The sequence below is a fragment of the Brachyhypopomus gauderio genome, chromosome 10, assembly GCF_052324685.1.
Source record: "Brachyhypopomus gauderio isolate BG-103 chromosome 10, BGAUD_0.2, whole genome shotgun sequence".
Classification (NCBI taxonomy): Eukaryota; Metazoa; Chordata; class Actinopteri; order Gymnotiformes; family Hypopomidae; genus Brachyhypopomus; species Brachyhypopomus gauderio.
In genome coordinates this window covers 23,655,354-23,680,316 of record NC_135220.1, presented here as the reverse complement: position 1 = coordinate 23,680,316, position 24,963 = coordinate 23,655,354, and the positions used below count along the sequence as shown (strand labels likewise).

Here is a 24,963-nt window from a genome sequence, read left to right as displayed (position 1 = left end):
CCTTGCTTTGAATGAGAGCGTTATCCACAGCGGTGGGCCAGATTATGACCAGCCTTCTCTTACAGAAGGATGGAGTGGAAGGGTTGGGAGAATCTGGTTTGGTGGTGGTGTTTGTTACTGTTCCTTCTGTCCACTCTCATCCAAAACCCAGCCAAGTGTCCAGGCTTCTGGTCTGAAAAACCTCAGCGCTACACCCCAAACCCCTCAGTTGACCCCTTCCACAAACCCCTTCCACCTGCAGGTGACCGACAACCCACCAGTCATGGACTGCAACGGCTAGCACTGCAGAATTCCAAAAGCAGACAAACAGTGGGCATCACAGTGCAGAGAGAAAGAGGGGGGGGGGGGGGGGGGGGAACCTTAACCATAGTTTCATTACCTTGTTATTTTTGTTATTATTTCTCCAGAAGTCTGCAGACGGTGGTGAGCAGCTGTGCTTGGACCGTCGGGTGGGGTGCGCATGGGGATGCCGGGGGGCTTTCCATGCTCTAAGCTGTCCAGGTATGTGTCATTAAATCTGCTGCCTTGTTTTGAAAGTCCTGGGAGTTCCACTCATTTTCACATTTGAGTTTTTGAGGTTTTCCTTCTCCTGCGCACTCCTGTACAAGACATGCTCTGTTCACACTGCTCTAGTCAAACATGGGTCAGCTTATACATATGGCTCTAGCTTATGAGACAATATACACTCACCGGCCACTTTATTAGGTACACCTTGATAGTACCGGGTTGGACCCCCTTTAGCCTTCAGAACTGTCTTAATCCTTTGTGGCATAGATTCAACAAGGTACTGGAAACATTCCTCAGAGAGTCTGGTCCATATTGACATGATAGCATCACGCAGTTGCTGCAGTCGGCTGCACATCCATGATGCAAATCTCCCATTCCACCACATCCCAAAGGTGCTCTATTAGATTGAAATCTTGTGACTGTGGAGGCCATTTGAGTACAGTGTTCCTCACTGTTGTGTTCAAGAAACCAGTCTGAGATGATTCGTTATCCTGCTGGAAGTAGCCATCAGACGGGTACACTGTGGTAATAAAGGGATGGACATGGTCAGCAACGATACTTAGGTAGGCTGTGGCGTTGACACGATGCTCAATTGGTACTAATGGGCCCAAAGTGTGCCAGGAAAATATCCCCCACACCATTGCACCAGCCTAAACCGTTGATACAAGGCAGGATGGATCCATGCTTTCATGTTGTTGATGCCAAATTCTGACCCTACAATCCAAATGTCGCAGCAGAAATCGAGACTCACTAGACCAGGCAATTTTGGAGAGCCTGTGCGAATTGTATCCTCACTTTCCTGTTTTTAGCTGACAGGATTGGCACCCGGCGTGGTCTTCTGCTGCTGTAGCCAATCCACTTGAAGGTTCGACATGTTGTGCATTCAGAGATGCTATTCTGCATGTCTCGGTTGTAACGACTGGTTATTTGAGTTACTGTTGCCATTCTATCAGCTCAAACCAGTCTGGCCATTCTGCTCTGACCTCAGGCATCAACAAGGCATTTGCGCTCACAGAACTGCCACTCACTGGATATTTTCTTTTTTTCTGACCATTCTCTGTGAAACCTAGAAATGGTTGTGTGTGAAAATCCTAGTAAATCAGCAGTTTTTGAAATGCCAGCCCGTCTGGCACCAACAACCTTGCCACATTCAAATCACCTTAATTAAATCACCTTTCTTCTCCATTCTGGTGCTCGGTTTAAACTGCAGCACGTCGTTTTGGCCATGTGTACATGCCTAAATGCATTGAGTTGCTGCCATGTGATCGGCTGATTCGACACTTGCGTTAATGAGCAGTTGGATAGGCGTACCTAAAAAGTGGCCTTTGAGAGAGAGAGAGAGAGAGAGAGAGAGAGAGAGAGAGAGAGAGAGGGAGAGACGGATGGACGGACAGAGAGTGTATCCTTGTGTATATATATATATATATATATATATATATATATATATATATACACACACACACACATCTAGATATGTAGATGAAAGAGGAACAGAGGCCTGGGAGCTCAATAGAAGAGCGAAGCAATGCCGTGGCGATGGAGTGGAGGCCCCTCAAACCCATGGGCTGTTTATCCTCCCGGTTCCTGATGGCCAAACTGCTCAGCGGCCAGTCTCCCATTCATTGGCGCTGATCTTTAAGAACCCTACAAAGAGCTCTACTGTACTGGAGTGGCGAGACTGGTGCAGGTGGTAGGCTGGAAAAGCAGCTGTTCACACACGGCTGCAGAGCTGCAAGAGTCGTAGAGGGAGTGAGAGGAAACCCCCCCATCACCCTTGACCCCAGTTCCTGTCCTGGGGCTCACTCCCCCTCCACAGCCCAGAGAACCAGGGTTGTGGACAATTCATCGATACAGTGAAATATCATGAATACACTTTGACAGATATGCCTGTATCGACAGTTATGAACTTTGATATTCTTTATATGAAGCTGATGTGTTCAAGTTTAGGTGCAGGGTTTAAAACGCCCTGTGGGTGGCACCTCAAAAAGGAAAAACCTTAGTGGCTTGGTGGAAAAATCAACGCACTGGAATAGGAAAACCCACGGAAGACAGCTACAGCCAGGTCCTTCAAAATTTCAAGCTGACATTTGACTAAATGTAGGTGGAAAAATGTTCATTTAGTATAAACTGAGTTATAACTATAAGTGTTTCCACATTTGTGAGTTCTAATAAAATTCAGAGTTAAATCCTTTCCTGTTAGTGGGAGGTTAGAAACTAATGACTGTACAATATACTCTCCCCACTTAAATGCACTTTTGGCCCACTAATTATGCTATTGGCTTTTTCTGTTTTGTTTTTTATTTATGAATGTTAAGTGCTAACTGCTAAGCGGATTGTCCAGTTGGTGAGACCTGGACCTGGGAGCCACGAGTAGGTGGCGGCCTGAGGTGGGCGGCGGCCTGAGGTGGGTGGCGGCCTGAGGTGGGCGGCGGCCTGAGGGGCTTTGGCTCTGCCTTCAAGATCACCTACCCTCATGCCTCATTCCCATTCATCACTGCGCTCAATCAGGCAACTCATACACCCGCCTGGAAATGTGTGTTAACGTGCACACCCGCCTGGAAATGTCTGTTAATTTTTACAAAAACAGAACCCATGGCTAGCGCTCAAATCCAACACTCTACGAGTTGAAAGGCAGAGATTGAGAGGTTCTATAAATAACAAATCGTATGTGTGGTTCATTACCACTGGAGTTTTAGAAGCATTCTTATTTTTGGCAGACAGGGTCGATTGTTTGGGCTCTGCATTCAAATTGCACACCAAAATATTGATGTTTATTCATAGGCTGCATGTAAATGCATGTGAAGGTGATCTTTGCTCCTTTGCTGGTTTTCCCTTCATTGAAGAAATTATTAATAAGCTGCTGGATGTGAGACAAATAAAACAGAGTATTGCACGTATGCCACCTGTATGCGGCATGAAACACAGTTCACATCTGCTTGTAGAGGCAGTACACCTGCAATTAAAGTTCCTACCACGGCACCGCACTGTGGAGGCTATTCTCCATTCAAAGCTGCTCAGTCCCCACGGCGACGACTCGGCCAACTAAGTTAATATTCTGGTTGGTCCCCTTTCGCCTTGCAAGTAGATATCGTCGGAACATAGTCACAATAAACAGCCAAAACAAAACGTGATACTGCGACAGATTTGGAAATGATCTCAGTAGTGTCCATTATCCAAAAACGAGAGAGAGAGAGAGAGAGAAAGAGAGAGAGAGAGAGAGAGAGAGAGAGAGAGAGAGAGAGAGAGAGAGAGAGTTGTGTGTCTCTGTGTCTGGACCGACTTCCTGGAAAATGATTTGGAATTACAGCACTGTTATCCCTGTTATTGTTATAAATATCTTTGGAGCTGTGCCTCTCCCCTACAGTTCAGAGAAAGAGAAAGTTAGAGAACTACAAAGAAAGAAAGAGCAAGAGATAGAATGTGCACGGAGAGAGAGAAAGAGAGAGCATGGAAGAAAGTGAAAAACAAATGCCTTAAATAGACATGCAGAAGTGACAAGATAATAAAGCCCAAAGTGAGCATATGAGCTCTCACTGCTTGTGTGTGTGTGTGTCTATATATGTGTGTGTGTGAGTGTGTGTCGGTGTGTGTGTATGTGTCAGAAAATGCAGGCAGCTAGCTGCAATCAAACACCATAAAATCTGGAGCCGTCTGCGGTGCACACCGTGTGACTGATATTCCAGCTGTCTCAGATTAGACCATGCAACAGGGCGAGCTGTGAAAAAGAGCCCCGCGTTCAAGTTTAGAAAATGACAACAAAATGACCAAACTATTTCCAGCTGAGGAATTAGGAGTGATAAAAAGAGAAACACGAGTCCAAAGACCAGAGACCAAAATACAAGCTACGCTGCTTCCGCCAGTTCTTCTGGGACCCGATGCAGCCCTAAGCCGATATTTGTGGTTTGGAGACGCTACCGCTGTGAGGCTGGCCCCAGGGCTCTCTCCTGGGCCCCTTCAGCTTTTGTGTACCTGCGCCTGCAGCTGGCGGCCAGGGCACCTGCCCCTCACTTCTGTGTGCGGCACCCGTAGGCATAGGAGACGGCGGAGTGCCTGACTGGCTCCAATCGGATCCTGAGACCTAGTGGATCTTTTTTTATTGTTGTTTGGCCAATCCTTTAGCTAGTTTCACAGCTGTTGTAGGACGCAGTGTGGCCAAAATCCACACACAGCACGGGAAGGACCAAAGGCATCTAAGCCAGACTCCAACTGCCGATGTCGCTGCACAGAGGACGCAAAAGAAGAACGTGGCATCTATAGCGACAGGACTCCCGGGGCAACATGCGTCCGTGTGTTCCCTGATGCCCAGCGATATGAACCGAGACCTGCTGGGGCATGTGACCACAGCCAGCAGCTCCGCTAATAATATGAGGCTCTCTTCCCTGGAACTGATGAGGTGTGGCTGTGTGACCCAGCGCAGGTCATTACCGGACCAGAATGCACCACGTAGAGCTGTGTGCAGTCGGAGGCAATAGCCCAGTCACATCGGCCTTATTGGCCTCCCTCATTGGTCAGGACAAGCCCAGCACACCTGCTGGCTGAAGGGTGACTCTCAACCCAGCAGTGATTCTGATGCGACACGCCCTAGCAACACTGTTGTTAGGCAGACAGGTGCCTGCGTAGTATGAAACATACATTTACATGCTGAATAAACAAATATCATGACATTCATTGGGCACACCCCCTTTCTAGGAAACCCTGCAAATCATGTGCAGTCAATCACATGTAGCAGCTTCTTTGGAACTGGGTACACGTTATCTAATCAGAATTATGCAAATAACGGATATCGCAGCTCACAGGTTCAAACCCATGCAAAACACACGTTATGCGCCACCCCCATGAGGAAATGAAGTAGGTATGGCGGCGAATGGCTGTGTTTGTGTATGACTGTGAGGGTGTGTTTAAGAAAACGTGCAACATATGTGAAATCCGTTTGAAATCCATCATCAAAACCATGGCCGCAACAGAGAGATGAAGTGAGGGAGAAGGGATCGGATCTCATCTGTTTTTCCTTCTTTCCCTTTCTCCTGCTTGGAGTGGCACTCTCTGTCAGAAGTGTTTAAAGGAAGTGCACAGGGTTGTGTTACCAACACGTCCTGAATGGGCACTTTGGGATTGGAGAACAAAGACTCCTCCAAGACTGGTCCTCACTTTTCAAGACCAAAAAATAAATGTGTATATATATATATATATATATATATATATATATATATATATATATATATATATATATATATATATATATATATATAAAATATATATACATACACACACACACAGGAAAACACTCAGGGGCAAATCCATGGCATTGCTCAAGTGAACGAGAGGTGTTTTCAGCGAAGTGCACAGAGGAATCCGGCTCGGACCGGAATGGAGGGGAGCGTTTGGGCTGTGGAAGCTGGACAGCTCTCCCCTGTGACAGCTCCTGTAAACACGCTGGATGTCTGGGCCTTTCTCTGCCGGCCCACTCACGCCCAGCGGCTCCGTGCACAGGGAGGGCTTCGTCCTGCACCCGCACACCTGCAGCGGAGGGGGGGGGGGGACGTGAAAACATCCGGATGGCTGCCTCTCCGTCGGACGCAGGCGGGGACGCGTATGGGAGGGATGGAGATTATCGTGGTCGGAGGAATCCAAGCAGGAACCGCCAACCATGCACATGTATCGATTATTGTCAAAGCACATATGGGTGCACACATTCTTGGGTGCACACAAATATACTCACATTCACCCCCCCCCCCCCTTCCACCCACACACACACACATTCACACACAGAGCTGTCTCCTATTTCCTGAGATTCAATCACAGATGGAGCTATGGCGTGAACTTTAGCACTAGAATTCCTGGAACTCTTTCAGGGTCTATGTTACTCTTGACACCAGAGAAACAGCCGGTTCCTCTTCTTAAATCCTGACTGCACAACAGCCAGTAACTAATGTGGACTCCCCTTCATCCCATCGGCGTGTTTATAGAAGCTCGCGCCGTGGCAGGTTCAGTGCATAACAGCTCAGTAACGCTGATTAAATTCAACGGCCTGACGTATTCAAAGCACCGTAGCAACAGCCTGCTGCTGCAGTGCGCTGGTCTCACGCGTGTCTCGCTCTCTGTGATCCCCCTCCTGGCCTTAAGTGAGGTGTGTTGAGCTTTAATTGAGATATCTAAATCAGAGCAATGGCTAGCATCGCCCTCCTCCACGCCAGGCCTGGCAGTCGCTCCCCGATATCTCGAGTGATCCTTGGCCCGCGTTGGCAGGGGAAACCGTGTTTAACTTTGCTTGTCTTGCTCTGACATAACACAGAGCAACAGTGGGTCTTTGTGCAGAGACGCATCTAGGGGGCTGGACGCCAGAACCCCCCCCAAACACCCTATACCCCCCCCCCCCCCCCCCCACTGCCCCCCTCACCTCTCCTTGCAGCCTCCCGCCGCTACACAGCAGGTCTGAGGGAGAGAGATGCCAAGGATGTGTGAGCGTGTCTACGTCTGCCGCTTAATGTGCGATCAGAGTGGACAGCGTCCAGCAGACAGCGCCCAGCAGACTGCGCCGTACTCTGGGTCTGGTACAGGGCCCGAAGCGCCCAGGGCTCAAGAGAGGCAGAACTCACACAGAGAAAGCAAACACGGTGACAGAGTGGACACAGCGGCCTGTCGCCTTGACCACAACCAATCAAATGAACTCGACAAGTAACGTCTCACCAGCACGTGACTCGCCGAGACAGACGGCTTTGTGCTCATCAGCTCCAGAGATTTGACCCAATGGAGGAAGAACGAAAATATATCAATAATGTAGAGAAAAGTGTTGCGCAAATGGATCGATATTCAGATCAATAAATCTTCATCTCCTGGAATAGCTGTTTTCTCTGGCCTCTCTCTGCTTGCATTTGAGCTGCCTGCGAGAAAAAATGTCCTTCTGGCCAGAAAATGTGGCCACTTAACAAACCGTAATGTGACAGAGGACATGTTTACTACAGCATTTCCAGAGCACCCGGTAGGTAATAACTAGACAAACCAGATAGCATCATTGGATTAGCCCCATCTCCTCACTAACAGGAATGATATCACAGCTCTGGTTTGCCACTACAGACCAGCAGAGCTGTCATTACTGTCACTGCAATAGCCATGTACAGACGCCCATTCTATAGTGCTCATCAAGATTCTTCTCATCTTCATATATATATATATATATATATATATATATATATATATATATATATATATATATATATATATATATATATATATATATATATTTCCAGTCTGCACATACGATACACTGATGGAACACCAACATTAGTCCAATCTGATTACACATCCCAGAGCTCACAAATATTAGATTCCAGACCCTCTCTGGACTCTGCTCTTCCTCTATTACTCCACTCACCTCTCTCTCTCCCTTCATCCCTCCCTCCCTAATTCTCTCCCTGCATATCTGTAATAGCAGGAAGAGCGTGCTCCTCCACTCTCTGAGAGCGAGACGTCACGGCAGGCTGCAGCTTGGAGTAATTCGTCCTCGCGTCCTCCCGCACCCCCTTCCCCTCATCAGGACTAAAGACGCTGGATGTCCTGACCCTCCGGCTGCGAGCGGATTCATTGCAATTATCAAAGACACGGGAAGGCCCTGAGGAGAGGGGAGGTTTAACAGAAAGTGGAACAAGATGACCCCAAACCCCACCTCCCTGTCTCATCTAGGAGGGCCTGTTCGGATTAGAAGCCCCTCACCTTAGATGTGCCATCCGTGTCTCTACAGGTTTGCACGCATAGGTAAACCCATCGCTTGCTGGTACATGCCACACTAGGTCACCTGGGCACACTGGGTCACACTGGCAGTACATCACTTCGCTGAGGTGCCACCAAAATGGCACAGTAACACTTTCTGTGGGTTTACTTGTTTTGTTCCTAACAGCCTTTTTTATTATTTAGACGATGTGTAATTCTTGCCTGGATCATCCTCACACAGAAGGTGTTGCAGCATTATTACTTTGTCCAGTATGTCTATTTATAAATGGTGTGAACAAGCAATCAGAGTCCAGCTAAGGTTTCAGTTTGCAAATGTTTTCAACCAAAAACTAGCTGAAACCTACTCACAACCAACCAGCTCACAACCAACCACCACCCACCTAGCAACCTATAACCTCACAACCAAATACCTCCCATCCAACCAACTCCCAACCAACCACCTCACCACAAACCAGCTCATAACCACCCAACTCCCAACTAACTACCTCATAACCAGCCACCTCAAAACTAACAAGCTCACCACCAAGCACCTCACAACCAAGCACCTCACCACCAAACACCTCACCACCAACATGCTCAGAAACAACCACCTCACAACCAACCACTTACAAATGACCAACTGCTGTCAGGATACACAAATCTACTAGCTGAATCTAGATGTCTCCTAGCCTGACACTGTTGTAGAGGGAGAAGCGGAAGTTGTTGTATTTTTCTCATCTAGAAACTTGGAATAGAAGAATTGATTTTACACTTTGGCCTCACAGTTGTCTTTTCAAATGGGTCCAGGTGAAACAGAACTCAATGTCATAGATAAAACGATGAAACAAGCTGAACAGTACAGTCATTTAAATCAAGCCTACACAATGAAACTCATTCGCTCTCTCTCTCTCCCTCTTTGTCTCTCCTCGTGTTTCTCACTCCCTCTCTCTCTCTCTTTTCTCGAGTTTCTTTCAAAATGTTTCAAGCGTTAATGAACACGGCACCTTTTAAGCTTAAGATTTTCTGCACCGACGGCTGCTGCCACAAGACAAAAAGAATAGGACAATGAAAGAAACTTGAACTGAAAGCATTCTTGTCTTTTCAGGACTGTTCAGGCAGTTTCATTCTGTTTAACGCCTGCACTGTAAAATGCAAGTGTTGAATTAACTTGATTTTAATTCAAATCCAACATTAACTCTCACAGGAATGCTGGTGTTTTTTTTTTTTACCAAAACCCATGGAGCACAAACTACAAACCTACTGTTAACGAAGACATGATGAAATACATTTCTATTAATTACACTGCCTATGTGAGATTTCTTGTCGAGGTTCAGGGAGCAAAGGTCAGAGGCATTCGAGCATGGCTAAATACAATTTCTGACACAGAACTAATCCACACTCAATGTGTCCATTAGGCAGAAAAATAAATAAAGCCTTGTTCGTGAAAATATTGTATAAAAGCCAAGAACTGGAGAACCTGGCCAAGATACCGGCCTGTGTATGTTCTCTGAATGAGAGGCAGGAAGACAGGCATTTCTAAATAAACAGACTTCAGTGGACTGGACTAACAGGTTTCATCATTTGGGGATTCATCACTCGTGCAATACCATTTTATTCTCTCAAATGGCTCGAGGCAGATGGACAAGGCCTTCCCTTTTGCGTTGGTAAACCAACTAATGGGAGGACATGGCTGTTTGGTTGGACAGGTGGGCCGTTGTGAGGGGTGTGAGACGGGGCCGGGACGGTGCCGGAGGACGCGTGCAGGAGTGACGGGTCATAAAGGTCATGGTGGGGGGCCACAGTGATGTGTGGGGTACGTGCGGTGTTGCTTCACCACACTCCAACCCTATGTGGGCATACCTCATCAGAGCTCTGAAACCCAACACCTGCTCCACCCCACCTGCACCTCTCTTGCCTCACCATTGGGGTGGGGGTGGTAAAATATTCCCTCACTAACAACTGTATGTGTGTGTGTGTGTGTGTGTGTGTGTGTGTGTGTGTGTGTTTGTGTGGATGACCATTCCCTTCTGCATAACACCATTCCCCACAAGCCCAGGGCTAAACGCAGCATTCATAATGCATGTCTCCTCCGCCCTTCTCCTAATGGAGGCCTCCGCGGCCTCCAACGGCTGCAGCACCACTGCCGATTACTGGCAGAGACGGTACGACAGTGATCGAATCTTTCAAACATTTGCGGGAACATTGCCATAGCAAGCGGTTCATAAGACGACGATAAAGAGACGCAGATGCGCACGCACACACACACACACACACACACACACACACACACACACGTTCACTCACACACACACACACAGCTCGTCAGATGAAACAGCAGCGGGTGGGCTCGTGGCCTGCACCCCTACTCTCAATTGTTTCCCTCTGTGCATTTGTCCCGCGGCCGGTATCAAAGGCAGAGGTGTCATAAATCTCCCGGCCCTCGTATCGTCTGCGCCGCACCACAGATAATAGACGGCGTCACGTGTGGAGTGGTGGGGGGCCGGGGGGGTTACGCGTGTGGGGCTTTCATCTCGGGCATCGCCCGCCCGCCTGGCCACAGTTTACACGTTTTCACTTATTGGAGATGGAGGGGAACTTTTCTCCAATCACCACCGCTGGTTGGCACAGCAGCACTGCCATGCCCCAAAACAGATTCAATCATGGCGTTAAGATTTGAGACGTATCTGACATATCTCTCTCACACAGTACGTCCTTCAACACATATTTTGATAGCCCTATTAGTACAGAGACTCACAAGGTCATATTTACCTTTGTTGTTTATATTTACAAATGTATTGTTTTGAGGGTATTGAGCAAACATATGGCTATAAGGGAATAAGAGGTGTGGGTTTGAAATAGATAACACCTCTCAGGTCTCTCCCCAGATTCAGTCCGGACAAAATGGCTGCCTGTCTACTTTAACAACACTTGCACCTCTGAGCTCATTAATGCGAGGCCGGCCTCTTCTCTTCTCATTGGTCGGCCTCGCTTCCTGCAATTATGCGAGCGGAAGCCGAGGGTGAAGGGTCAGCTAATACAGCTAAGCTCTGATCCATTCTCCACCCCCCAACCCTAAACCCGGTACACCCATCCAGCACCACCCCAACCCCCAAACCCCCCAAACCCCCAAACCCCCAACCTCTCAACGACTGGAGAAGGGAGGGGGGTGCAGCTGCTGACCGCCGAGTGAGAGCAAGCTCCTTCCAGAGGGTTAGGGTTTGTGTTCCTCGCAAAACAGGCAGTAGAAAAGAGAGAGAGAGAGAGAGAGAGAGAGAGAGAGAGAGAGAATGACCTAGACCAAGGCCACTGTTTTGGTAGCTGGAAAAGTTAAAAAGCAAAAAAAAAAAGAACCTGAACCTCCCCCCCACTTTGTGTTGAAAGATCTTTGTATCTCTTTGTGGGAGGGATTTTCTTCACAGGAGAGGAAGCCCCTGAGAGAGTAGAGAACACCGGTGAACTGTGGCCATGACGACACCGAACTCCGCACGTCTACATCCACCACCTCCTGGCATGTTGCGACTGCGGTGAGAATTGAGATGGCCATGCCTGACCTCTGCATCGCCATGACAGCACACCCCAGGATCTACTCCTACCTTGGGGGAGGGGCTTAAAATGGCCCCTTCTCTGGCCCCATCAGAAGCTCGTTAGTGGCTCTCGCGGCAGCCCAGGGGGTATATAGACTGAGTCAAGGGAGGAGGCATGGCAGATCCTTTCACATTCCAATGCAAACAAGTGAACACCGTTGGGGTGGCTACAATACCTACATCACATCACCAACACTACATCAAACATTGACAACACTACATCACACACCACCAACACTATATCAAACACTGCCAAGTGTTTGGCTGAAGCAAACCTAAATGATAACAGATAGCTTCCAGGCCTGCTTAGTGAAGGACTTCACTATGTCACATTATGATATCCAAAGCAATGTTAAGCCTCAGCTGATACGTTTCCACATTAGACTTTTAACTCTAACCAACAGGATCACTAATGTCATGTTGAGGGAGAGAGAAACAAGAGTGAGAGAGGGGGAGAGAGAACGAGAGAAAGACAGACCCCACAGTAGATCCGTAGACACTAGAGCCCTTGCGGATGCATCGGTGGTTTGGGTCTGTGCCTCAGAACCAGGAACTCAGAAGCGTGCTGTGGTGAAACAGATCTGGCCATGGGTGGTTGGAACTCCTGCGCAGAGAGACCAGGTTGCGTGGTGATGGAGCACCACGTCGGCCCACCTTCCGAGAGGGCGGGATGGACAAAATAACCCAGCCAACAGGCCTTATGGCAGACGGGTGCATGACCCCCACCCTTTGAGCCCATGGAGGCATCGAGCCTCTTCCCCCCGTATGCCACTGGGGAACGATTGCCCTGCCATGTCACATGCCCCACAATGCCACTCTCTTGTTCCCTACAATGCCTTCAGCCACCAACACGGAGCACTACACCACATTCCCCCACAAACCCTCCACAACACAGGAGCTCATGAGTGTCCAGCCCTACAATGCCAGCGTTAATGACACAAAATTTTCATATCACTGCACATTCGACGGCCTTCATCCACTTCAGCATCCACCAACACAGTACAGGTCTAGAACAAGACATAAGTTATCCAGCAACAAAAAAAAACATCGAGGTGACGTTTCCTCGTAGAAATATCTGGTCATAACGTATGCTAACATGCAGCTGGTTCTGGTTACTGGACCAAGAGGGAGGCTGAGAAGGTCTGAACCTTGTTTTTGTTCATTTGTGTTTCCCTCCGAACAGGGACGGACAGTATGGAGCTCGTTCAAGAGTGATACAGCAGGCGGTCCGGAGGGAGATGGAGCAGCTGGCTGGACTACTCCACGATTCCCACCGCTGAGCACGGCAGCGGCGAGGCAGACGTTCCTCTGCTCCGATGGGCTCGTGGCTAAAACCACCTCCCTCCGCACAGACATGCTAACAAACAGTTGCATCTAACTCTGCCTCGAAAGACATTTGGCTTCCAAATGACGCCAAAGCACAATGTTTATTAAGAAACAGTTCGCAGGAACAGTGTGGACTGTGTGTGATGCTGAGGGAAAGAAAAGAATGTGAATGTGTGTGTTCTAGACTTTTCTAGACTTTCCGCTGAGATACAACATTCCCCGAAAGTGAGGTGCCTGTGTCAAAAGTGCATTTGTAGCAAATACCTACTGTCACTTATTTCTATAAATACCCTGGTCACATAAAGCTGTCATTAATTGATTCATCTCAGCAATTACACAGTGAATAAGAGGTGGAGCTTACCTTAGTCCATACAATGGCAGGCTTGAGAGTGAAGCCAAGCACCTTATTGAATTATAAGACCCTCAATTACGCAGCAGGACATCTATAGGAACAAGCACATAATACATCGTGCTGGTACGTCCAGGTACATTCACGAAATATCACCTAGCAGGACCCTCTCCCACTAAGACAAAACATAAGAACTATCAATCTATCAATCTATAAAACATAAATCTATCAATATGGGATATTTAAAATCAGGTTTGACATAAGGTAGGTTATGTTTTTTAAACAAATGAATCATTCAAAACTTCTGGCATAGGTTATAACCTTTTTAATTTTTGCCGTGGGCTTATTTTGAAAAAAATGGGTCATTAATATTATATGAGATTATAGTAATTATATTTATATTAATACGATTTTTTTAACGCTGGTCACTGACGCAGATTGCCACAGTTCGTTAGACCAATGCAGCCAAGTTTGAAGTATCCTATATAGCCTATTGCTTTTGACAATGTATAGAAGCGACCGATTTCACCGCATTCCAAAATGATGCTTGTTAGTAAATCACTGCCTCTTATTAAAATGATATGGTTACGGTATTCTACCGTGGCTGCGCAGTGCGATAAATATAATTCGTTGGAAAATAAGGAAACGAAAACTCAAAGGTGCGTACCAGCATATCTCTCAGATCTTCATCTTGCTCAGAGCGCCACAGAGAAAAGCATGCCTCGAGCAGACTCCAAGGCAAGCGAGGAAAGTTTGGCGATATATTGGTTTGTGTTAAAGAAACCTTATACCTTACTTGGACAAATAGCAGGCAGTTATGCACGCGTCGACCGAATAAATGAGAAACGAGAAGAAATCAAAAAGTTTCCCTGCCTCAGCTTTCAAATCGTACTTCACGAACTGCGCGCGGCTGTCACAATTGCGCTACGTTTCAGTTAGGAAACGGTACTCACCTTACTGTACGCCAGTCCGAATTGTCCAGTGTATTTTCCCAGGTAAAGATTCAACTTAGTTAAGTACAAAACATTACATTGATTAGCAGACGGTAGAATTCAGTTATTGTGTTTGAGTTCAGTCTTCAGTAGCTTCTTCCAAGTCAAGGAGCCCTTCGCCTTCATCAACCGCGTACTCGGGTAGCGGAAAGGGCTCCTACCATCGACGTTGAAGTGAAGTACACCTAGACGCACAAAAAGCAATACCTGCCCCCGATTCTGGACCAAACAGCTACGAAAGAAAAATGTACACTGGACTTCATTTCACAAATACTGGACCTCACACTCTCTTGTTCTTAATTTTTCACCATTTCAAATTCAGTGTATAACGGCGCATACATGTGTCGTGATGAGAACAAACAAGATGTATTACAAATGTTTAACAACATTCTCAATGCTCTTGTATGCTTATTCACTATGGACAGCTTTATTCCTCAAACATGAAAATGTTGCCCTCACAACACATTGTTTTTTTCCCGTAAATAAAAACGGACACAAACTCAGGGACTCTGTAATTAAGTAAATGTGCCAACAAGTATAGGATAAAAAGTAAATGTATTGTTTTGACCAAAACCAAATACAGTTAATGATTCAGTTTTGCTGTGTACAACACATATCATGGCAAATTAAACTTGGCATTCTAACATTCTATAAAACATTAAATTAATTCATTATATCTGAACAATAATTGCATTTGCAATTGCATTTTAACCCTAAACCTCAACTGGTGAAAACTCAATTGTAATTCACACTTTTCTCCAATGTAATTCCAGACGACACTTAATCACTGGCAGGACGAAGCAACCCACTGAGTTCACTCACATTGCAGTATGTATTAATATTTACTACACCTTCATGCAGAGCCTGATAACAGTGTTTATTTCCCCATTTCTCAATTAGGAGGTAATAAACAAGCTTAACCAGTGATGGAATCATGTAAACAAAAAATTGCAAAGTACTCATGTCTGCAGAGCAAATTAAAGGTTTTCAAATGTAAAAAACCAAGATGCTCTTACTGCCGCTAAATCGGTAGAGATTTAGCAGTTTGGTGTCAAGATCTGTATAAGTTCCTGTATGATAGGTTTGTGTTGAAAAGATCACACTCTACTTCAAAACTTGAACCCAAACCCAAAGATTAAACACATGGGTGGTGATGGTGGGGGAACACAAAACACAGAAATGGCACTGTCCTTAAAACATTTTTCCACCCAGACACGGTCAGTGCAGTAAAATGTGCAAAGCCCTTAGAAACCCCCAAATTTATCCCACAAGCCCCAATAAAGGTAGGGAGATAAATAGAGCTCTGTTTCAGACCCTAGAGGAGTGGAGGGGTGAAAGGGAAGGGGTTACTGGCACATGAGTGATATTGAAAGCAGAATATTTCAGTGCTGATAAAACTACCTAGAATTAGACCTGCATCTTGAGAACATTCAGTATGTATCTAAATCCGTTTCGTATAGCATGACAGCAAATTACAGATTAAGTATATATATTTTTTATTATTGTAGTACATGAAAAAAAAAATCCAAATTAGTCTCTCAAAGGACGACCATGGAAACCGTTTTTTTTTCCCGTGAGGTTTATTCTCAGTTAAATTTGAGGACCCACTCTGCACTACGATATCCCCACTACATAACAGTTATTTATTTTATTTATTTTTTGCACATTATTGCATAATTTTACATTAACACTAGAAACAAAACAGACAACCGTACTTTTAAGATCTCTCTTTTAAAATGTCTCTTCAGCATGTGTATTTGAGATGACAGTTAATGTATGGGACAAAAGCAGTTATATATTACTGTCTTCAAAAACATTTTGTTAAAAATAAAAAAAAAAAGAAAGGAAATACTTTATTTCTTTGCGTTCCCATTGAGGAAAATAACATGCACGACATGGTGAGTGACTGGTAACAAACTACACATAATCCAAAGGTCAACACATCAGAGCACTAAAGAACACATTCCCATAACCATCTCTATTAAGGACGTTATTAACACCATATAAAGCGAAAACATTACAGCCGGAGAAACATTACAAACAACAGGCAGAGATCGTTGATGCTTCCATCCCATTACCATGGTTCCCCGGCCAGCGGATGGGCTCAGATTACGACATTGTGCGCATGCTTCTTGCACAGGGGTTTGTCCTTTTTGGAGAAGAATGTCTGGCCCTCTAGACTGCTGCTGCAGACCTGGAGAAAAGACACCACCCCATAACAGTGGAACGTGCCATTAAAATGAAGCACCAGAAACTACATGTGACCTGTATGTCTTGTCTTTTGGTGTAGTGTGAACTTACGGAGCAGACGAAACAGGTGTCATGCCAGGTAAAGCCCAAGGCCTCCAAAAACTTGTCACCAGCCTCGATGGGGAAGTCACAGCCATGGCAATTGGTACCAAAGAGGGCGTAATAATCTGACAAAAGAGGCATAGACCAGAGAGTGGTTAGTCCATGTGATTAATGGCCCATAACACATTTCACAAAGATGAGATTCAACGGCAACAGTCAGGATGACCCATAAGGGTTGTACACTGTGTGCGAGTTTTAGCACTCCTCCGATAACCTGTAAACATCAGTTTAATGACTGTAACGAGCACAGATCACTTGATGACTGTGCTGTTACTGATGGCAGTCTGTGAGGGTGGGACAGGTGGAGGTGCAGGTTGGACTAGCCCCGCCCCCTCACCTCTCTCACAGTAGGGCTCTCCGTCCTCCAGGTGGAAGGTGTTGTTGCGGATAGGCTGCTGGCAGGAGGAGCAGAGGAAGCAGTACACATGCCAAGTTTGCTTCAGAGCATTGATGACTTCCTGTTAAAAAAATAATATTCATTAATAAGAGATGAATATGCTATATTTTTTAATAATGTGTGATACAGTGGACATTGTCATTTTTCATACATTGCTAAATATTAGCAGAATAGTGGCAGAGTAATCAAGGGGCCACAAAATTCATAAGGGTGCCAACTATTGGTCCAACAACCTTGAACACCATCCCTGGTATTGGTAAAGTATATAAAAATTTTAGCCTGATTAGCTAAATATAGCAAAAATATCACTAAATTGCCAATACTGCTGCCGCTTTATCGGCATTCACAAAATTATGTTTCCCACACCACGCCTCATTTAGGAGGACCTGCCGTTTTTCTCCCAAGCCAAGGACGGCTAAGAAAAGAAAAAAGAAAAAAAAAAACTCCCTGATTCCTCAGCCAGATGACCTTGAGATGATCAAACACATTTTAATGATGCCTTTGAGCAGAGCCAGTAAACAAGACAACGTGGTTAGCGGTGGCTAAGTGGGCTGTGCTGGAGTGCTGAAGTCTAGCCTAGCCTAGCACAGCGTTAGCCCCACAGTGCAGGGCTGAAATCTAGCCTAGCCTCTCGTTGTGGGGCTGACCTTGCAAACACCCGACGCTGCCCCCCTGAAGCTGATGTGCCAGAGCCATTGTTAATTGTCACAGGTTGGGGCGGTGGGGGCGCACGCCGCCGCGCTTTTTGTCTCACAGACCTTATGACCCCAATTAAAAATGTTAAACTATTCCTTCCAACTCCTTTACGCTTCTGTCACAAACACCTGCGAGTGCATCTCCAAGGACCTGGACAGTGGAGTTGCTCCGGAGTTTCAGCGGCGTGCTGAGACACTCACCCCGAGGATCTTCTGCTGACAGCGGAAGCAGGTGGGTGCAAGGAACTGCTCGTAGCAGTGCTCGCAGTAGAAGGCACCGTGCTCCTCCACGAAGCCCACTTCGGACAGGGAGGTTTGGCAGTGTGCACAGTTAAACTCCTCCTTGTGCCACGACTTCCCCAAGGCCACTAGGAAAGGGCCCCTACGCAGAGGAGAGAAAGACAATAAAGCACTTCTGGGAGCCTTCTAATAAATGTTGCAATAGTAAATCTAGATCAAAGAGAGAGAAAGGGATCTATCTGCATGGCAGCTGAAGTCACTTATAGAAGCTCATATGAGTGAAGAATTCTCATTTTAGTACTTCAGTGTCTGCTGTGGTAGAAGAAAGACACAGGGGCATAAACACTGCATTCATAATTCCTAATTCCATTAATGCAAACACAGAATACAAATTAATAAATATGAATATTTAATAAATTTTTTCAAAAAAAAACATTCATTCTCAATGCTAAGCTTCAAATGCTATGGCCTAACCTTCACTCTGTGAAAAGTGTTTTGAGGCTCTGAACCTAGTGATCTGGTGTAGTGATCTGGTGTAGTGATCTAGTGTAGTGATCTAGTGTAGTGATCTAGTGTAGTGATCTAGTGTAGTGATCTAGTGTAGTGATCTAGTGTAGTGATCTGGTGTAGTGATCTGGTGTAGTGATCTAGTGTAGTGATCTGGTGAAGTGATCTGGTGAAGTGATCTGGTGTAGTGATCTGGTGTAGTGATCTGGTGTAGTGATCTGGTGTAGTGATCTGGTGAAGTGATCTAGTGTAGTGATCTGCAGGGGTAACACTCTGTCAGCTGGGATGCAGGTTACAAATCGGATGATTAGCTGAGAGGGAAAACAAAAGGACTTGGAGCGTATCAAATGCCGAAAACGGAGCCCTCGAGCTTGGATGTCACGCCCATTTTTTGCCAGGAGTCTGCGAGTCTGTCCCCGTGCCGCGGTGGTGTAACCTACACCAGCCCCGTGGCTTGAGCTGCCGGGGGTGGGGGGGTGGGGGGGTGTAGGTGCAGCAGTCCAGCCTGAGCTACTGGATGATAACAAGGCACAGCGAAGCCCTGTGAACTCTCGCTCGGCTCCGATGAACGCAGCGCAGCCCCTGCTCAGCCCAGCTGTCACGCCCAATTAATCGGCAATTACTTTCCCAACAAATTAAGGCTCAGGCCACATGCTCCGCCCATACCGACACTGGCTGGGGCCTGTGATGGCTTTACACGAGCCCGCTCAGATTTTACGCTACGGGTCAAGAGGATGGAAGAGACAGTGCTGTGGACAATTTAATAATTTATTACAGGACATGATCTTCTGTGAGCAGCCATTACACTGCATATAAAATGCCTTAGAAGCCTCGATTAGGAAGGCCTTATGCAATATGTACCCATTTAATGTTACGAACCCATTTATATTTATCCATTTATTCTTAAAGAGGGCCTAATTTTATGGGTGCTGAAAGACGAGTGCTCCATATTAAGTACAATGCTGCTATTGGTATTTCAGTAACCACTCAAAGTGCATCTTGGTAATGTCATGCCTTGAGCAATGCGAGGGTGGCAGAGGTGGTGCGAAGAAAAGGAAGGGCCATGTAAACGAGGTAGAGCGAGGTAGTGAGGTTGTGTGATAATGGCCAAGGATCAACTCGTTGCTTCCAGAGTGCGAGAACTACTAAAGCTATTTTTTGCTGATCTGCCTTTGTGATTAGCGCTGCGAGCATTAGGCCGAAACAAGCTGTGAGCCAGACATGCAAAGAAAAATGTCGGGCCATAGAATAATATCTGCAACATAGTTATGGCACAGAACTAGAGTCCTTTTTGATATAGCTCACCAACCTAATTAACTGGATGTGTGAAGAATCATAATTTGCTCCACCCCTATATACAGTGTTGCTTGAACATTTGTGAACTTCTTGAGTAGTTTAGATTTTTCTTTTTACCATGATTCTCTTAATTTTATCACTTGTTTTTGTATGTGAAATGTCAGCTTTATGCTCATCTATTCTATTTACTTGTTTTGAGGGAAATTCGTTTCAAGGTGACTACATGAAACATGGAATCGGAGCATGTGCAAAAGTAAATGAACCACAGCTGTATTGGTGAAGTCAATTAAGTGCAAGAATCAGGTGAAACAAGCGATTGCTCAATGAATCAATTAAGCAGACCAATCAAATGAGACATCCTTGGGAAAAGATTTGAGCCACAGTGATTAAAAGATTTCAGCTACATCCATCCACTAAAAGACAATTTACAAATGGAGAACACTCAGCATCACCGCAACACTGCCTAGAAGTGGACATCCATCAAAACCAAGAAGCACCAGAAAAATAACTTAGGTAAAGGCCAACCCACATATCACCTCCAGAGAGATATAGTTCTCTCTGGCAGCATCTAGGATAAATGTACATGCATCTATAATCAGGCAAAAAAAAAAAAAAATCAATAGACATGTAATTCGTGGGAGTTGCTCTCAAGAACGAACACAGTTGCCCTAAAGCACTAGGACAAACTAGAGGATTTCTGAAAGTCCATTCTTTGGACAGATGAGTCCAAAATTGAATTATTTGGGTACAATCACAGGCGCCCTGTTTGGAGAAGAGTCAAAACTGCATATAGAGAGAACCTCATCCTCCCAACAGTGAAGCATGGTGCTGGCTGCTTTCCTGCCTCCGGACCTGGACAACTCCATATAATCCAGAGAATCATCAACTCCCTGAAACAGGAGATTCTGGTCAAGAATTTGTTGATAGGCCAGGGAGTTGAAGCTGAGCCGGAAATGGATTATGCAACAAAACAACCCAAAGCATTCCAGCAAAACTACCAAGGAATGGTTTAAGAGAAAGAAGATTAGCACTTTGGACTGGCCAAAATCCAGACCTCAATATCATAGAAATCTCATAGCTGTGGAAAGACCTGAAGCAGGTGGAACATGCCAGATGTCCCTCCAGCCTCTCTCAACTGGCACAGTTCTGCAAGGAGAAGTGGGCAAAAATCTAATTTGTGGTTACAGAAGACATTTGGTTGAAGTAATTGCTGCAAAGGGAGGTTTTTGGAGAGAGAAATTACTTTTGTTGAACAAATAATGAAAATATATCCATCTATCTATCTATCTCTATATATTCACTCAACCATCTCTAAGAGAAAATATCCAGTGAGCGGCTTGCAAATGCCTTGTTGATGCCAGAGGTCAGAGGAGAAAGGCCAGACTGGTGAGAGCTGATAGAATAGCAACAGTAACTCAAATAACCAGTCGTTACAACCGAGACATGCAGAAGAGCGTCTCTGAATGCACAACATGTCGAACATTGAAGCGGATGAGCTACAGCAGCAGAAGACCACGCCGGGTGCCAATCCTGTCAGCTAAGAACAGGAAACTGAGGCTACAATTCACACAGGCTCACCAAAATTGGACAAAAGAAGATTGGAAAAATGTTGCCTGGTCTGATTTTAGCTGTGACATTCAGATGGTAGGGTCAGAATTTGGCGTCAACAACATGAAAGCATGGATCCATCCTGCCTTGTATCAACAATTCAGGCTGCTGGTGGTGCAATGGTGTGGGGAACATTTTCCTGGCACACTTTGGGCCCATTAGTACCAATTGAGCATCGTGTCAATGACACAGCCTGAGTATTGTTGCTGACCATGTCCGTCCCTTTATGACCACAGTGTACCAGTACCAGTCTTCTGATGGCTACTTCTAGCAGGATAATGCGCCATTTCATAAAGCGCAAATCTCGGACTGGTTTCTTGAACACAACAATGAGTTCACTGTATTCAAATGGCCTCCACAGTCACCAGATCTCAATCCTATAGAGCACCTTCAGGATGTGATTGAACAGGAGATTCACATCATGGATGTGCAGCCAAGAAATCTGCAGCAACTGCGTGATGCTATCATGTCAAGACTTTCTGATGAATGTTTTCCAGAACCCCGTTGAATCTATGCCACGAAGGATTAAAGCAGCTCTGAAGGCAAAAGGAGGTCCATCTCTGTAGCAAGGTGTACCTAACAAAAGTGGCCAGAGTGAGAGTGTGTGTGTATATATATATATATATATATATATATATATATATATATATATATATATAATATTATATACACACGCACGGCTCAAACCTGATGCTTCATGGGTTTCAGAGTGGCTTACGCAAGATGCCGGATGTGCTATTTCCATTGTCTATTAATAAACTGCTCACACTCAAGTTTGGCTGCTAATTTCTGGTGACTTGTATTTCTCTACCAATTATGCTTTTGTAAAGAGTAATGGAAAACATTAGCGCAGTTCCAAATGTTTGCTCAAATAGGGCTCACACCTTCCACACAAGCAGCTCTGTCTGCGCTCTGCTGAAACGGTCTCGCTGCAGTTTAAATGGTATGAGGCAAGTAACACAACTGGCTAAGAATGTACGAAAATCACCATTCACTCCTCATGTTCTTTCTCTGCGGAAGCTTGACGTGAGCTGTGCTCACACCCTTCATGTCTTCATGGCGAAGTTCTGGATGTTTAGATGTCACACTTTGCCTCATGAACATCTCGCTGACACGGTATTTGTAAAACACAGGTCTCACTGTGAGCAGACAACAGATAACCTTTCAGATAACCCAAAAGGTTCTCTTCAACACTGCCTCTTGGTGCTGTTCTCATATGTTCTAGTAGAGCTTTGGATTGTTAGCCCGAAAGAGACTTTGAATGTAAAAGATGATGTACTATACTTAATAGCATAGATAGCGTTTAGGGTGTGTGGAGAACGGTGCTCATTGAAAGAAGGTAACGTAAGCCCAACCTGATGGCCATGTTGCAGTGGGCACACATGGGCGTACGGGTTCCGGCCGGGATGTGTTCCGCTCTCTGCACCAGAGTGTCCTGGTCTTTAGGGTGAGACTGTGGTGAGGGGCGGCCGGGGCCCTTCGGAACGCTGTTGCTCACCTGCCCGAAGGAAGGCGTAGCGTTCCCCGCCGGTCCACCTGCTCTGGGGAAACCTAATCAGAGATGGAGGGAGAGAGAGAGAGAGAGAGAGAGAGAGAGAGAGACAGAGAGACAGAGACAGAGATTCTAATCTGAGTGACCAGTACATGAACTTGACCCACTACGGTATCTGAATGACTACAGGGAAGACTGTGTGGCACTGCCATGGAGGGGTGTAATAAGATCAGCTCATATTGTGCATGGCTGTGTAGCGTGACCGTAGAGGACGGAGAGCCCCTTGTTAAGATCCATGCTCGGACTCTCTCCTCGGTGGGTTCATCGCAGGGCCTTGGAGGATGGGCTATCTCTGACCGAGACAGCCACACCACCCCGGCCCTAACAAAGGATCGGTTTACCCAAGTAAAGAGAGGGGGGAAAAAAAAACAACATTCCCAGAGCCAGAGGAGACACCTGGCAAAATAATCCCACCCCCCCTCCCAACAGTCTCTAGACGTCCAGAGAGGATAGGGACAATCCTCCCCTTCTCTCCCTGCCTGTGCAGCCCCGGGAGGGGGGCAGAGGTCACGGTGCAGTGGTGGGAGTTACAGAGCCAGCCTCCAGCCAAGCCAGTCCAGGTTGCGTCGCGTCATGGGCGCCCTGGCGATGAGAAGCTGGTGAGTCGAGTCAACAGTGCTGTGTGCTCGCGGGGCAGCGCGAGGTGTTGGGGAACCCGTCCTCCGCAATCCGAAGAACCCACCCTCGGCCTTCCAGCCAGTCGTTACAGCCTGCCAGTCACGCTGGTGCTAAAGTAACACGTTCCTGAAAGGCGCCATAAGGAGGAGGGAGAGGCCGTGGTGACTCACGGCTCCAGGGGTGTCTTATATTCAGCTGATAGACATCTGGAGGATGTATCCCCTTCTCTCTGGCCGCCAGCTCAGCTGTCACAAAGATGTGCTCATGACAGATGGGGGTGGGGGGGATTTCCTGCCCAGGACTCCCCGAATCACACACTGGCCTAAAGACCATCGTCTTCCCATCAGATCTAACAGCTCCACCAAAATAACGATGCATGTGTTTCACATTCACCCTCAATAAAAGGCATTATCCACGCAGTCTTGAAGGCCCGAACGTCTTCATCACGGGCTGCCCAGAGCCACTCGGCTACTGGCGTGCAGTGCTGGCTGCGTTTGAATATATAACAGCTCCCCAGAGCTCTGCAGGCACGGTCAATGCACAGGAGACAGCTAGCAAAACACAAAACAAACACAAAACAAAATTCCCATGACTTCCAGATGGGCCCAGTCACTCCCCGCCTCCCCACGATGTCTGGGAAAGGCAAAACAGTGAAAGTGGGAAGCGGTGGGTGTCTGGTCCAATTGCAGAACGGAGATAGTCAGTGTCGAGTCATGCTGCTCTTCTGCCGAGTCATGGCTTTTCTCCAGCAGATGCTCTGGCCCAGGGCTCTACACATCCTGAGGCTAAAGTTAGATAACGCGAGCGTTTCCTCCCTGCACCGAGCCTGATGGGCCCGAGAGGCAGCCGCTCTGTTCCAGACCACGTTCCCCCTCTTCCTCCCTTCACACCCAACACACGTCTACTCGAATTACGTTTGAAGATTCCTGGAGGCGACTTACCCAAGCTGAAATTTTGTCGAAACCTCAAACTGGCTCGGCTGTCTATATGAGCTGACCCCAGGCTGGGTGGTTCTGATCACAAGCGTTAACAGAAGGTGCCAGTAGGAGGGAGGTGTCATTTTTAGCGTGATGTCACGCACTGTCACAGGTCTCTTGGCGAAAAGAGGCCCAGATGCGGTCTTAGATGGATGGATTTCCTGTGCACCAGCGTTGCCTCTCAGCCATAGAGACATTTTTAATCTTGCAACTGCAGGACGGTCCATCCTCATTTGCTCGAAGTCTGGAATCACTC

General features: G+C 46.5%; 2 protein-coding genes across 4 annotated transcripts in view; both read right to left on the bottom strand.

Moving 5' to 3' along the window:
• The window catches only part of bmpr1bb (bone morphogenetic protein receptor, type IBb), a 63,221-nt gene extending 48,595 nt beyond the window's left edge, over positions 1–14,626 (bottom strand). Inside the window, exons 1-2 of one of the 2 annotated variants that reach the window (XM_077020576.1) lie at positions 14,427–14,626; positions 13,486–13,567 (exon numbers count right to left, since the gene is read on the bottom strand). The gene's annotated coding sequence lies outside the window, so the exon portion shown is untranslated. The remainder of the gene's footprint in view (positions 1–13,485; positions 13,568–14,426) is intronic. The other variant, XM_077020577.1, reaches the window with a different exon arrangement.
• A 1,400-nt stretch (positions 14,627–16,026) lies between these two features.
• Positions 16,027–24,963, bottom strand: part of pdlim5b (PDZ and LIM domain 5b) — a 49,480-nt gene continuing 40,543 nt past the window's right edge. For both annotated transcript variants that reach the window (XM_077020574.1, XM_077020575.1), the window contains 5 exons: positions 22,916–23,111; positions 18,111–18,291; positions 17,155–17,275; positions 16,767–16,882; positions 16,027–16,659 (listed from right to left, as the gene is read on the bottom strand). In XM_077020574.1, the coding sequence (XP_076876689.1) occupies positions 16,570–16,659; positions 16,767–16,882; positions 17,155–17,275; positions 18,111–18,291; positions 22,916–23,111 (704 nt within the window). In that variant the 3' untranslated portion in view covers positions 16,027–16,569. The remainder of the gene's footprint in view (positions 16,660–16,766; positions 16,883–17,154; positions 17,276–18,110; positions 18,292–22,915; positions 23,112–24,963) is intronic.